The 13,178-nt window shown below is 30.0% G+C and overlaps 1 protein-coding gene across 1 annotated transcript in view; it reads left to right on the forward strand.

Moving 5' to 3' along the window:
* The window catches only part of LOC107453577 (O-acyltransferase like protein), a 39,254-nt gene that overhangs the window by 16,601 nt on the left and 9,475 nt on the right, over window positions 1-13,178 (forward strand). The window contains exons 5-12 of the mRNA XM_043047163.3: window positions 496-581; window positions 1,503-1,679; window positions 5,967-6,060; window positions 7,132-7,224; window positions 8,981-9,146; window positions 9,564-9,643; window positions 11,394-11,516; window positions 12,807-12,927. Coding sequence (XP_042903097.2) covers window positions 496-581; window positions 1,503-1,679; window positions 5,967-6,060; window positions 7,132-7,224; window positions 8,981-9,146; window positions 9,564-9,643; window positions 11,394-11,516; window positions 12,807-12,927 — 940 coding nt within the window. The remainder of the gene's footprint in view (window positions 1-495; window positions 582-1,502; window positions 1,680-5,966; window positions 6,061-7,131; window positions 7,225-8,980; window positions 9,147-9,563; window positions 9,644-11,393; window positions 11,517-12,806; window positions 12,928-13,178) is intronic.

Here is a 13,178-nt window from a genome sequence, read left to right on the forward strand (position 1 = left end):
CTATATTTTTGGTAAAAAAATTTAGATCACTCCCGTAGCAGTCCCAAACCCCGGGAAAATGCTCCTTCTCCTCTCCCCTTGATTACGATACGGCCATTGCTCATGCTTGTTTTAGTTGAATCTTAAATTCGTCAAAGAAAAATAATTCTTATATTGTGAAATCTTTGTTCAAAAAATGATGCTGATTTAAAGTTACAGTAAATTTAAAATGCCGTTAAAATACAGAATTACTTCACACTATTTTTTATTAGTAAAGATTGTGTCCTTTTATTTATTAATATATAAATTACATGAGTCATGTCATGAATTGTTCAAACTCTTTAAAATCATAAGCGATTTATTTCCTTTATTAACTTGTTTCCATCACATAATGTCAGTTACTTTTTTATCCTATTGTTTCATCACCGATTATAAAATGTACCAAGTAATACCCTGATTTCAGTTTGATATTCAATTTTCGATTCGTAGCATTGATAGAAATTTTCAATTTTTTAGACTTGTTTGCAGTGCTTTGTTTGGTATCACGATTCTTAGTACGGCATATGAAATCTATTTAAAAAATAAAGAAAAGAAATGTTATGGTAAGTTTTTTGAATAAAATATTGCAATATTCACCCCTAATTTTTCTAACATTTTAGTTTAAAATTTTTAACTTAATTTATTTACATAAAGAAAAGGAATATTCTCGATTTTTAGAAATATTTTCTCGTTTTCTTTTAGATCTTCATATTGAAAAAACAACCAGTGGAATTTCTTTTCCTTAATTTTTTTAAAACAAATTCTTAAATAGGAAACAATTATTTTTAAATAAGAAACTTTATTTAGCTTCAAAGCCAATGCAATGTCTTAAAATAAAAGTTTTCCAACTAAGTAGTAACTTATCTCTTGATTAAAAACTTCATTGACTTCAAAAATAACGTCTACATGTTTCAAGCGCTCAGAAACAGGCGTCCATTTTCAAGATTTAAAGATTCAATATTTGAAACAAAAATGATTTGAAATATTAAACGCAAATTTTCCAACGAAAAAATGGAAAAGTAAAATTGAGGTAAAATCCTAGTAAAATCCGCATTAGCTGAAGGAGAAAAATAGAGGAAAAACCGAACAATAAAACCACAGTGGCTGAGTGATTTGTTCTTTCGGCCACTGTGGCTCTGTTCTCTGCTACTGAGGGTTTGTCTAGTCTCATTCCCTACTTTTATTTTTTTATTTCCTTGTTGGACATATTGCTTTTTATATTTCAAACTCTTTTTGTTTCTTCTCATTCACATCTCACAAATCGTGAAAATGGGTACTTGATTTTACGCGCTTGAAACATGTGGACTGTTATTTCCTATTTATATATTTTCGAAATGAATAATCAAGTAACATATCAAGTAAATCAAGTAACATATTACAACATCAGTTTTTTTTGCATTATTTTTTTAATGACTAAAAAAATTTTTTGTTTCATTTTAAGTGTAAAAGTTTATGATGTAAATTAAATTCTTTTTATTATTCAGGAAAACGAGATAAAGTGATCCTTACATTTTCAATAATATCGAATTTCAAAGCTTTGGTCAGCACTAAATCTTCTTATGAAAGGCTGGAGAGCATGCACGGAATTTTAGTTTTCGGAATTATGATGGTTGCTTTGATAAACACATATTTATATCCATTGTTTATGATGCACACGTATCGTAAGTACAAATTTAATATTATTAGCCGTCTTTGGTGACCAGCTTGGTCACCTTTCAAAGTTATCTAGTACAGCATGTACATTTTATTCGTCCTTAAATATTCTAATTCTTCAACCCCTTCTCCAATCGTTACATTTTAATTAGTTTTAAGCAACATAGTGATCAATGTTTTTCACCGTCTAGCTCTTACTCTCGCCAAAGTACTGAGACTTCATTTTTAACTATTGATCCATTTAATACTTTAATCAAATGAAAAAATCACTGATAAATAATCCGAAATTCATGAATGTAAAAATTCGAAATAATATGCTTTTATATGATTATGCTATTGAAATGCACGCCGACCGGCCTGTGTAGGGGGCAAGGAACTGTCCTTGCATCAGAAAGGTCCTGGGTTCGAATCCCGGGCAAGGCATGGATGTTTCTTTCTCTCTCTGTGTGTTCTATGTCCTAAGTCCTTTCTCCCTTGTGTGTGAATGTGATCCGCCCTATAAACGGGTTGTGGTTGTGTGAATGGCGTGGCAGAAGTCGAATTCCTGACCATAAATGGCGCCACTGAAAAACAGGAACACCCATACCCCCCCTGCCTAAACAGGAATACGACAAAAAAAATTGAAATGCACAGAAACAACTCATGTAACAGTATTTTTTCTAAAGTTTGATTTTTAATTAAAAATATAAAAATTTTAATATAATTTTAAAATGGTTATAAAAAATAAAATTACAATCATTTAACATTTGCTTGTGTCGGTTTCAGGAAGTTAAACATACTACTAAAACCGATATTTTAATTAAACATTTAAGAAAGTTTTATTGTTATTTCGCAGAAATGAATATTTTCATGAAAAGTAATTGAAATATATTTATTAAATCAGTAAAATAGGACTTAAGTAACCTCTATTTGAAATGGAATGTTAACAATTTTTATCGTAGAGTGGCACGATGTCGAATAACTTCTTTTTTTGCATAAAAATTTCTTTACACATTTCATGTGAGTCACCTAATTTTTTTTAGAAAACGTTAATAGTTTACTTGTAATTTCTGCATTTGTATAAAAACTTGAAATTGGTAGCAAAGCCATTTCGTTTTCACTCAGTTTTTCAAAGAAATAACTTATTCGTTTCTGCCACAGACTGATCATTTAGAAGATCTACTTTCAGTACTCAAAGTATTCGTCATAAAAATGTTGTAAATAAAGTTGTACACCCTTGTGCAAATTAATTGAAACAAACTTAATAAATTCAGAAAACTAAGAGAAAATGCTATTTTAAATAAATTTATACAAACTCAAAAATTTTTAGTACATAATATGATCTCCACGACACTTTATTAACGTTTGGACACGATTCGGCATGGATTCCACTAATTTTTTACAGTCATTTATGATATTTGTGTCCTTGTACCACACATATATTAACGCCGTGATTAGCTTCTCCATAGTTGTACAGTCTATATTTAATAGGCGATTCTTGCATATGGCCCACAGATTCTCAATTGGGTTGATATCCGGAGAGTTCCCTGGCCATTCCAATGTCTCAATTTGATTCTCAGACATGAATTTCTTGACAAATTTGGACGTATGGCAAGGAGCTAAATCCTGTTGAAAAATCCCTGTTCCATCAGGGTATCGTTTCTTCAACTCTGGAGCAACTTTTTTACCCAGAATAGTAATGCACTGCTCAGAACGCATCATACCGTCAATAGGCTGCCAAGGTCCAACCCCATTGTAACCGAAACAACCCCAAAACATCTTCTTTAAAAAACAAGAAAAAAAAGTTTGTTTCAATTAATTTGCACAAGGGTGTAGTTTTGATGGCAAGTTTGTGCTAGATGCGATAAAACTTTGCTTAATACTTCTTCAATTTTTACCTCCATAAAACCAAATTATTTCTATTTTTTTAATAAAATAATTGATAATAACCTATTAATAAAATTCATGATACATTATACAAGGTAAAATATTGATCTAATGACGCTTAATACACAATAAAATACTTATATAATGGTAAATTACGTAATAAAACACTGAAAAAAATGCATGACTGTTCAGCGTGTTGAGTTTTATTGAAAAGCTTTTGGATATTTTTTTATCCAATTTTCATTACAAGTTACGCTTTCTCAAGTTTTGTTAATAAAAAAGCATATATCATAATAAGGGGACAACAAGTAAAATAAAGAATTTTTTTATCACAGCTTATAGCAAAATCATTTTGAAAGGTGTTAATGCTTCTTTGGTCACAGAAATTTTTGATGGATACCAAAAATGAACTTTCCTATGGATTTTGTGTTGCCAGCACAAGCATTTGAAACCATTAAGGATGTTTTACGAAAGCTCCATCGTAATGTGAAATGATGCCTTTTTTATGAATAATATGCTATTTTTATAACTGTTGTGAGTTTGCAACTGTTACTCACGACTGTTAAGTCACATTTCGACTATCTAAAGCCAGTGCTGTCTACTCTTGTTTTGAAAATGACACAAAACGTCAATATGGAGAAAAGCCACAATTTTGTAAAATAGATAAGCGTTTGTAGTCTAAATCTTTAACATTTAAAAACTTACTCCAATGCTGCATTACCTAGGCTTATAAAAATTTGAAATAACTGAAAATAAGGCAGTTATTTTGATAATTTTCATCTAGGGGGGAAATATCTCCAAATTGGTGGTTTTTAAAAAAAGTTTAATTACTTATGAAATATTTAAGTTATTCGTCTGCTCTAAAGCAGCTATAGTTCTTCACGGCAAGATTATATATATCGCTTAATATCTTCGCATTGCTTCAAGTGCAAGGTACTTAAACTATGGCTTTTTCCTCCTTATCGACAGAGCTTCGAAAAATAGCGTTGAAAAATGGTTATAGTTTTCTTACTGTTTAAGAATGGCCACCTTATTAAACAGACTTTAATTTAACGGATTTTATTTTTTTTAGTTCATCTTGAAGACAAAAGTTTGCGTTTAACCTCGTAAGACATTGGCACCCTAAAATATCCTCGTGTGAAAGTTTTGGGTTCTTGAAATATCCAACATTTGAAATTCGACAGTTAATAAATATGGTGTAGTTAGTAATTTTTTCAAGTTTATTTAAAAGCTTGGTTGTACCATTAAAAATAATATTAAAATGTTGTATTATACACCGAAGAGCCATTACATTATGACTACCCTCCATCTATAACAGTGGGCTCGCCCAGGTTTCCATGGTTTCTCGCATAGAAACAATATTTTCATGGGGCAGATTAGGACTCATAATCCTCATAGAACCATCCCTGACGTCTGTAAGTCACCTGAACATAGTTGCAGATCAGGTTTACCCATTCATGGCAATAGTTTTTCCTGCGGGGGATGGTGTTTACCAACAGGATAATGCACCATGTCATAAGGGTCGAATCGTCATGGATTGGTTCGAAGAACATTCCAGTGACTTTCAAGTCATGTCTTGGCCCCCAAATTCACCTGACCTGAATCCAATAGATCATTCGTGGTCCTACTTGGGAAACAAAATTCGTGCTGCCACGCTAACCTCTCACAATGTAAGGGAATTGCAGGACCAGTTGGTGAGCACTTGGTACCAGATACCTCAGACTACCTATCAGCACCTTGTGGAATCAATGCCACGGCGGGTGCTAGCAATTTTGAGGGCTAAAGGTGGTCCTTCATGTTATTAGCAAGGTGGTCATAATGTAATGGCTCTTCGGTGTTGTTATTGTGCATAAATTTCATAAAAACATAATAGCTCCGTGAAAAAATTAAAACATTTCAGCTTATTTATTTAAAACTTTTGATTTTACATCCGATATAATTTTTTTTGCTTAGTTGCGATGGAATTTCTATTTCTATTTTATATTTAATCGAGTTTCGGAGAGAAGGTTCACATATACAGTTAAAATTTTCATAGAAATTTTTACTATTTTTGAAATTTTTTCGGTTCACACAGTAAAAGAATTGGATCAAAATATAGTAAAAGGTACCGGTGCTCAGGGTGCCGGTACTTTTTACTGTTGAATCTATTTTTACCGGAGCATGTTACGGATCAAGAAGAAAATCTGATATACCGTAATTCTTACAGTAATAATTGCCAGTCTTTGACACATTCTAATTTAATAAGTTTTACTGCAAAAATTACGCTTAATATTTTACGTTAAAAATAGAGCTTACGATAAATTGGATTTTAAGATTGATGCAATCAAATTACCAGTACTCTATACCGTAACTTGACCCAGAATTTTTACAGTACGTAGCAATGAATTATAACTATTGATTTAATTACAGCTTACATGTAATTGTTTCAGATTCTCTTATGAGTGTCTATGAAATGCTGAGATATCCAATGGGTCAAATTATCATGAACAACCATGTTGTTGTAGATACATTTTTGGTTGTAAGGTATTTCATTTTTGATTTTCATTTGTAATTAATTTTAGCATAATGAATTTAAAAAAAAATGTATTTAGTGCTATATTTTAGTACCGAAATTAACGGAATTCAATTAGACACGGAGAGAAAAAACTGATAATATTGCATTGCCTAAAAAAAGAGAAAAAACATTAAAAGTAAAAAAAATATATATATATATATACTGACATAAAAATAATCGTAAAACTCTGACATAAAAGCTCTTAAAATCAAAGTATTGTAATATTAATGGAAAATCATAACAAAATCAAGTTGAATTTCGAAATTTTCCAAATTCGAATCTAGTATCCTGGGCCAGCCACAGTTGGCTCAGGAGTTAGAGCTCTATCATCCCCATGATGTAACCCGGATCTGAATTCCAGGGATGGTTGGTTAATAAGAATTCCGCATTCGGACTCAGTGGTTGACGGATCATGGGTTAGAGTCCCTTTGCTGTCAGGCCAGCCGTGGGTGGCTTATGTGGTTTTTCATTCCATGTAATGCAAATGCGGGTTAATTGTAAAAAAAGGTCTCCGCCAAGGAAATTTTCTCCCAATACTTGGTCTAGAAGTTTCCTTGTCTTCTGGATTGAGTTCAAAATTACTAGGCTACGCAGTTGAAAATTGTTAGTAGTAAACTCAAAATGGGTCAGCAGTTCAATGATTTAAAATAACATTAAATGTTGTATCCTGATTATCCAAATTGAATTATCCGACACATCTAATCATCTGAAATCCAATCTGTAGAGGGAATTTACTACTTATTTTAAAATTATTTTACCTATATCATGATTCTCTATTAAAAACGAATAATACTAATTATCTTCGATTTATGTGAATCGTTATAAATGATCGGTTAAGCTTGTGAATATAATCAAATCATACTGAAGAGATCCGATATTATATAATTTGACTTGAATATAAGGTGTTAAAGATGTTAGATGTAAATTAATTTTAAAATAACTTTCACAAAATTAAATTACATTTTTAATAAAATATTCTTACTTGTACAATTTTAGTATACCTTGTATTATTTTATTTTAACATAATATTATTTTCATAGCGGTGCCTGGATTACCTATATGGCCCTCAAACTGTGCCACATGCAGCTTGAAAAATTCGATTTTAAACTTTTTATTTTGTATAAACTTTGGAGGTAAGTTCTTAAATTCAATATTTTGTATTGTTTTCCTAGTTTTGATTAGATATTTCATAAGTATGAGTATTTACATGTGATCCTTGCTCCATGATTGTTAGAAATAAATTCAACGTTAGCATATCATTTGTATTATCAACTCTTATAAATTTCGTATATTTTTTAATGAATTTAATATTCTATTTGAATTATAATTCTTTGTAATTATATTTTTGAGTTACAATTTTTTGCCCTTAAAGGCTTGCGTGTTTTAAAGCAGATTTTACGGTTATTGGGGTACTGTAAAGTAAACGTTATTTTATTTTTTTGGAGTGGGGGGGGGTATTTGTCTTCTTTACAACTAAATTTGAAATTGTCTGATCTTGGTATTAACCAGAAATCTAGGTTTTTAAAATTTTAAATAGATATAAATTCGATTTTAACTAAGTTATTATATTTTACGAAAATAAAAATCTTAATTCAAGTGAGCTGATTTTTTTTTTATTATGTTATAAATCTAGGATTTCAGGAGAGTGATCAATGAAAAGAATCACAGTGTACCCTAAAACTGACTAAAAAATCTCCAAACTCATGCTGAATAATATGAATCAAATTACATAGATTTTACGACATGAAGCCGAAAACCGAACAAAATTCTGATTTTGGCGGCAACATTTTCTTCTTAAGTCATATCGTCATGACGGTTCTTCAATGCTTCTTCTACATTCGTGCGTTTCTTGCTGAGTAGCTTATGCCAAGATATTTTGATTAAAAATTAACTTTTAAAATATATTGGATATAAAGTCATAATGATACTTCATTGCTTCCTCTTCTTTTACATTCATGCCTTTTTCTTCATCATTCTCTGGCCTGAATAGCCTATACTGAGATATTTCGGTTGAAAATTAAACTTTCAAAATCTGGTATATCTGGTATCTAATATATATAATTCTCTTACGTTGCTCCCAAATTTTGGCTATATTTCTTTTCCGCCAGTGGCAACGTTTGCTTTGTTTTGTTTACGTTACTATCTCTCTTACACGGCGACAAAAAAAGCCTCATTACAACTCCCCGAATGGCAACGCTAGAAAATCGACCAATGATTGCCGCTAAAAATGTCACATGCCAAATCTAGATGAGGTGGCTCAACATGCAAGTGAAATAACCAGAGAGCATCAGCAATCTCATACTATTAAGCTAGACAGAAGTGAGTAGTCTTTATCCATAGATCTCTATTTTAGTATTTTGTGGAAAGCGCTTTTTTTTACGAATTAATATATTGCGAATTTATTTGACGATTTTTGATTTATATCACGAATTATACTATAGCTCATTTCTAATAGGTTTAACGAATTACATGTCATTTATTTGAATTCAAATTTATTTTAATGACTTAGTATTTACTAAAAAGATGTAATTTTTTTTAAAAAAAAGTTTTTGTATGGAATTGAATGATTGTTTTGAATTCTTAGAATTTTGTGCATTTGCAATGTACCTATTAGTAGCGAGCGAAGCGAGCTTGGTTTGCGAAGCAAACCATATAAGATCGCGTTGTAATTTTCGGGGGTTGGCGAGCATTAGCGAGCAGGGGGCGCAGCCCACTAATAATAAATAATTAATCGAATATATCTAATATATTGGATATAATATTACATGGTTACTGAAATAAACATTTTCACGTAATTGCAGTAAATTTAAGTGTTTATGTGCATTTTCGATTTTGTACTTTATATTAAAAAATAATTATGGTGTGAGTTATCTATAATTTTTTTTCCAGAATTATACCTTTGTACTATTTTATTATACTAATGTCAACGCTGACTTCTGTTATGGGCTCTGGACCTAACTTTAAAGAAGCTTTGAAATTTTCTGTAGAGAATTGTAATAATTACTGGTGGAGAAATCTACTATTTATTAATAATTTCTTCGATTTTGATGATATGGTATGTATTATTGCTTTAACTATGTCACAAAATTTAATTACTTCTTGTTCTAATTGCAAGTTTTGATAATTTTATAATTCTGGGTGTTTAGTTTATATATTTTTTTATCTAATTATTAACTAATTTATATTTTTTTTTAAATATTTTTTTAAATATCTTTTTCTTATTGAAAATAAGAAAACATGTTTGTGTGTAGTTTGGAGAATTTTTATAGTTTTATAGCTAATCACCATTATAGGACTAAATTGGAGCAGCATTTTTATTCATTAGAAATCACTTGTTTTATTAAAGCGAAAAATTTGCAATGAAAAAATAATGCATAATCTGAGACTTATTCGCATTAATGATATAAAAAGCGTAATAAAAATATATTTTTAGTTTCGGTATGTTAACTAATGTGTTATTAATCTGTTATAGTGTCTAACACATTCCTGGTACATCTCTTGTGATTTTCAGTTATATTTTTCTACGTTACTAGTCCTTTTGCCACTTTTAAAGTAAGTAAATTTTTATTTTTCCTATAAAAAATGTTCAGTTTATTTTTACCTATGAATATATTCTCATATTCAATGATTTTTAAACGCTCAAGTCATGCAATACGCTATATTTTAAAGTGTATTCTTTTACTTAATACGAATACTTAAAAATATGTATTCTTTTCAATAAAAATGTAGTATTGTTAATTTCTACGCATTCATATAAAAATAAACTGCATAGTTGTTTATTTATTTATGATAACTTTCTTTATATCAGGGTCTTATAAAAATTTAAACTAATAAAACGAAATATTTGAAGAAAAATAATTTTGCAGACAGTATGCGTATTTCAAAACTACTTGTTAAAAATATAAACAGAAATTCAAAACATTGTGAAATGTAGAATTTGCATTAGCGCAAATGGGATTTTAATGGCCATTTGCAAACTTAAAATATTTTTCTCTTAACAGTATTTTCCTCTCAGAGTAATTTTAACTGCGCGCACACACACACAAGAAAAATGCCGATGTTTTTAAAATTGAATTTAAGAAAACTAGAAAGATATAGAAATGTACAGTTTGATGTGCTTTGCCTAAGTTATTTGAAATTTATTTTAACCAAATTTTAAAGTTCGTAATAAAGTTTGTCAAGAAAAAATGTTAAATAACTGAGAAAAACTACAAAACAATGTTTTAAAAATTGAAAATTATTTGCAGGCAAAAAGAGTAATTCAGACTGAGGTCGAAATTAACAGACGCCGGCGAATATATTTTTCTAGAATATTTTTTCTATGTCTAAAAAGCAGCTGATAACATTGTCTTATAGTTTTCAGTTAGCAACGCTATCTGCATATGAACTTTGAGACTAATTTCACGTTCTAGGACTCTATCTTAATGGTTCCAGGGAGTCATCTCGAATATGCTAATTAATTTAGTGCGGGTGATATTTTAAGTTATAGAAAACAAGATAAAATCTTTTTCATTTGAATAAACATACCTTTTTGCGATGATTCGGATTTTCGACTCCCAGTTCTCATGTTTTGGTCAAGAGAGCGATTCAAAGTTCGGATTTCTTAATGTTAACTTTCCTTTTTGCATATTTTGCCATATCTCGAGAACTTTTTAAGGGAATTGAAAATTTTTGGAGACAATTAGAAAATTCGTTTATAGAAATATAATTAAATGCAAAAACTAAATTTTAGCATATATTTATTATTTGTTATCATTTTGTTTAATAACAGTCGAAAATATTTTGAATTTACATCATTTCAAATTGTGTAATTTTACATGACGAAATGCAAAATTTGAGTGAAATCGGCTGAATAGTTCCTGCAAAATCGAATTTTAAGAAAGTCGTATTGAAATTCGATTAAGTGTTTACAACTCGATTAAGATTCGATAAAGGTCGATTATTACATGATTGAGATCTATTCGATTAAATGCTTTTAGCTGCATTAAGGATTTCTAAATTGAACGATAAACGGTTTGCTAAAAGTAATTTTTATGCAAATTTTATGTAAAAAAAACTGTTAGACAGCGAGAGTATCAAAGTTCTAAGTTGGACTACAATTTTTGAGGTTATGAAAGCAAAAGGAAATTAAAAGTCTCTGATTTACTGCATGAATTGATTTTTCATGGCTAATGATAAATGAAGAGTAGTAATTTATTTAGCATTACTTTATTTTTTAATTACCCATTAATTTACTTCATTACTTTCACCATCTTATGAAATGTGTTCTACTTAAGCTTGCGTAACATGAATTTACTTTTAGGTCACAAACTATGGGACTAATTATAACCGTAGTGATTGTTATTGCTTCTGTAGTATACACTGGATTAATGACCTATCTATATGATCTAATACCAGGTCTAGACATTTCGTATATGGATAAAGAGTAAGTTCTTTTTAATTATCTTTAATCTAGAATATTGTTTTTGATAGTTGAAGAGCTGAGTGGGATGAAATTTTTTAAGGGATATTTAAATTACCTTGAGTGACATTTTTAAAGTGACAGCTTTTAAAGTAAATTCCCTGGCAACAGAAAATACAAATCATACCCCGATTTTATTATTAGTTCGTCATCATCCAATAAAAAAATATAAATTCCAAATATTTTAAATGTTTACATCATAGCATTTGTATTCGGGGAGTTTCAGGCAAGAGGTAGGATTTCTAAAGTTAGTCGCCGACAGCATATTGCTTAATGCGTTTGTTTTTTAATAAAAAAGGAGCACCAATTTAAAATGAAATTAGTAATATTTTACCAAATTAATACCAAACATCAAATTTAAATTGAAAATAATTTTTGAAAACATGTAGAATTTCTACTACGTGTTTTCAAAACAATGTGCTACAAGAAATTTTCCTATCGGGTAAAAGTTTACATGCACATTCAAACAAATAAGCAGCATTTTTTTCTCCTGCAGCGGGATAATTTATAATAGCACCAGGGAACAATTTTTTTTGTGTTTTTTGTTGCAGGTGCTTTTTTTTTAATAGAACTTTGATAATTTCGAATCACTAATTTAAAATCTGCAATTGGTTTCCTTCTCTAAGCTACAGTATTTTCTTTAAGTTTTTAGTCTATTTTTTGTACAACAAGTTTAAAAATAAGTTTACAAACGAACAAGTTTATAAGCGTTATACGAACCATGGGATCATATAAATATTGTGAGAAACTTCTACGGGCGTTAAGGTACATCCCCGGGTATTTAAATTGCATGCAAAACCAAGCCCGGAAATGTCATAGGCCATTGGTGACTCTTCCTTATGAACTGCTTCTTCGTGTGCTTCTGAACAGGTCATAATAATGAACCTTAGTTAACAGCGTATGAGGACATTTTCGGGCACAGCTTCCTATGTAATTTCCATTCAGATGATATATCCTAACTACCCTAGAAGTTTCTCGCAGCATTTATGATAACTCTCTTAGAAGTACATAGCAACATTTTGGTGACCTACTGTTATATTCAACATTTTTAAACTCTTACATTTAAACAAAAAGTAAATTAAAATGGCACTAAAAAATTGGTTGTTTTAGGAACAACACTAATTTCAGTTTCAAAATCCCCTCACCCGAATTAGGCTAGGTAAAGTATTTTTATAAATGCAACAAGAAACTGTTTACAGTGTAACAGATAAAAACAATATTTATTACATATTTACTTAAATATTTTCATTGCAGCTTTCGATCTGAGTCATACTTGAAAGTTATAGCAAATCCGTTAACTCATGCAGGACCCTATTTTCTAGGAGTTTTTGTGGGATACGCTGTAGCAGTGAAAAAAGATATTAAAATACCAAAAGTAAGTCATTCTAATTCTTCTTTTAAGCTAACATGAATAAGCCATTGAAGTGCTCATCAAGTGCCATTTATAAGAAAGCAAATCTTTCATCCTAAAAACCAGTTTTGTTACGAAAATATGAAGGAAATGTAAACGTTTTTGAAACTGCTTGAAAACACTTATGAATATGACAAAAAAAGGAAATGTTAGTTGTTTATTTTTATCTTCGTAGCCAAGTTATGTTACTGGTAGTTAGTTACTTTATTTACATC

The sequence above is a fragment of the Parasteatoda tepidariorum genome, chromosome 1 (assembly GCF_982258835.1).
Source record: "Parasteatoda tepidariorum strain Cologne lab strain chromosome 1, Ptep-v5.0, whole genome shotgun sequence".
NCBI lineage: Eukaryota > Metazoa > Arthropoda > Arachnida > Araneae > Theridiidae > Parasteatoda > Parasteatoda tepidariorum.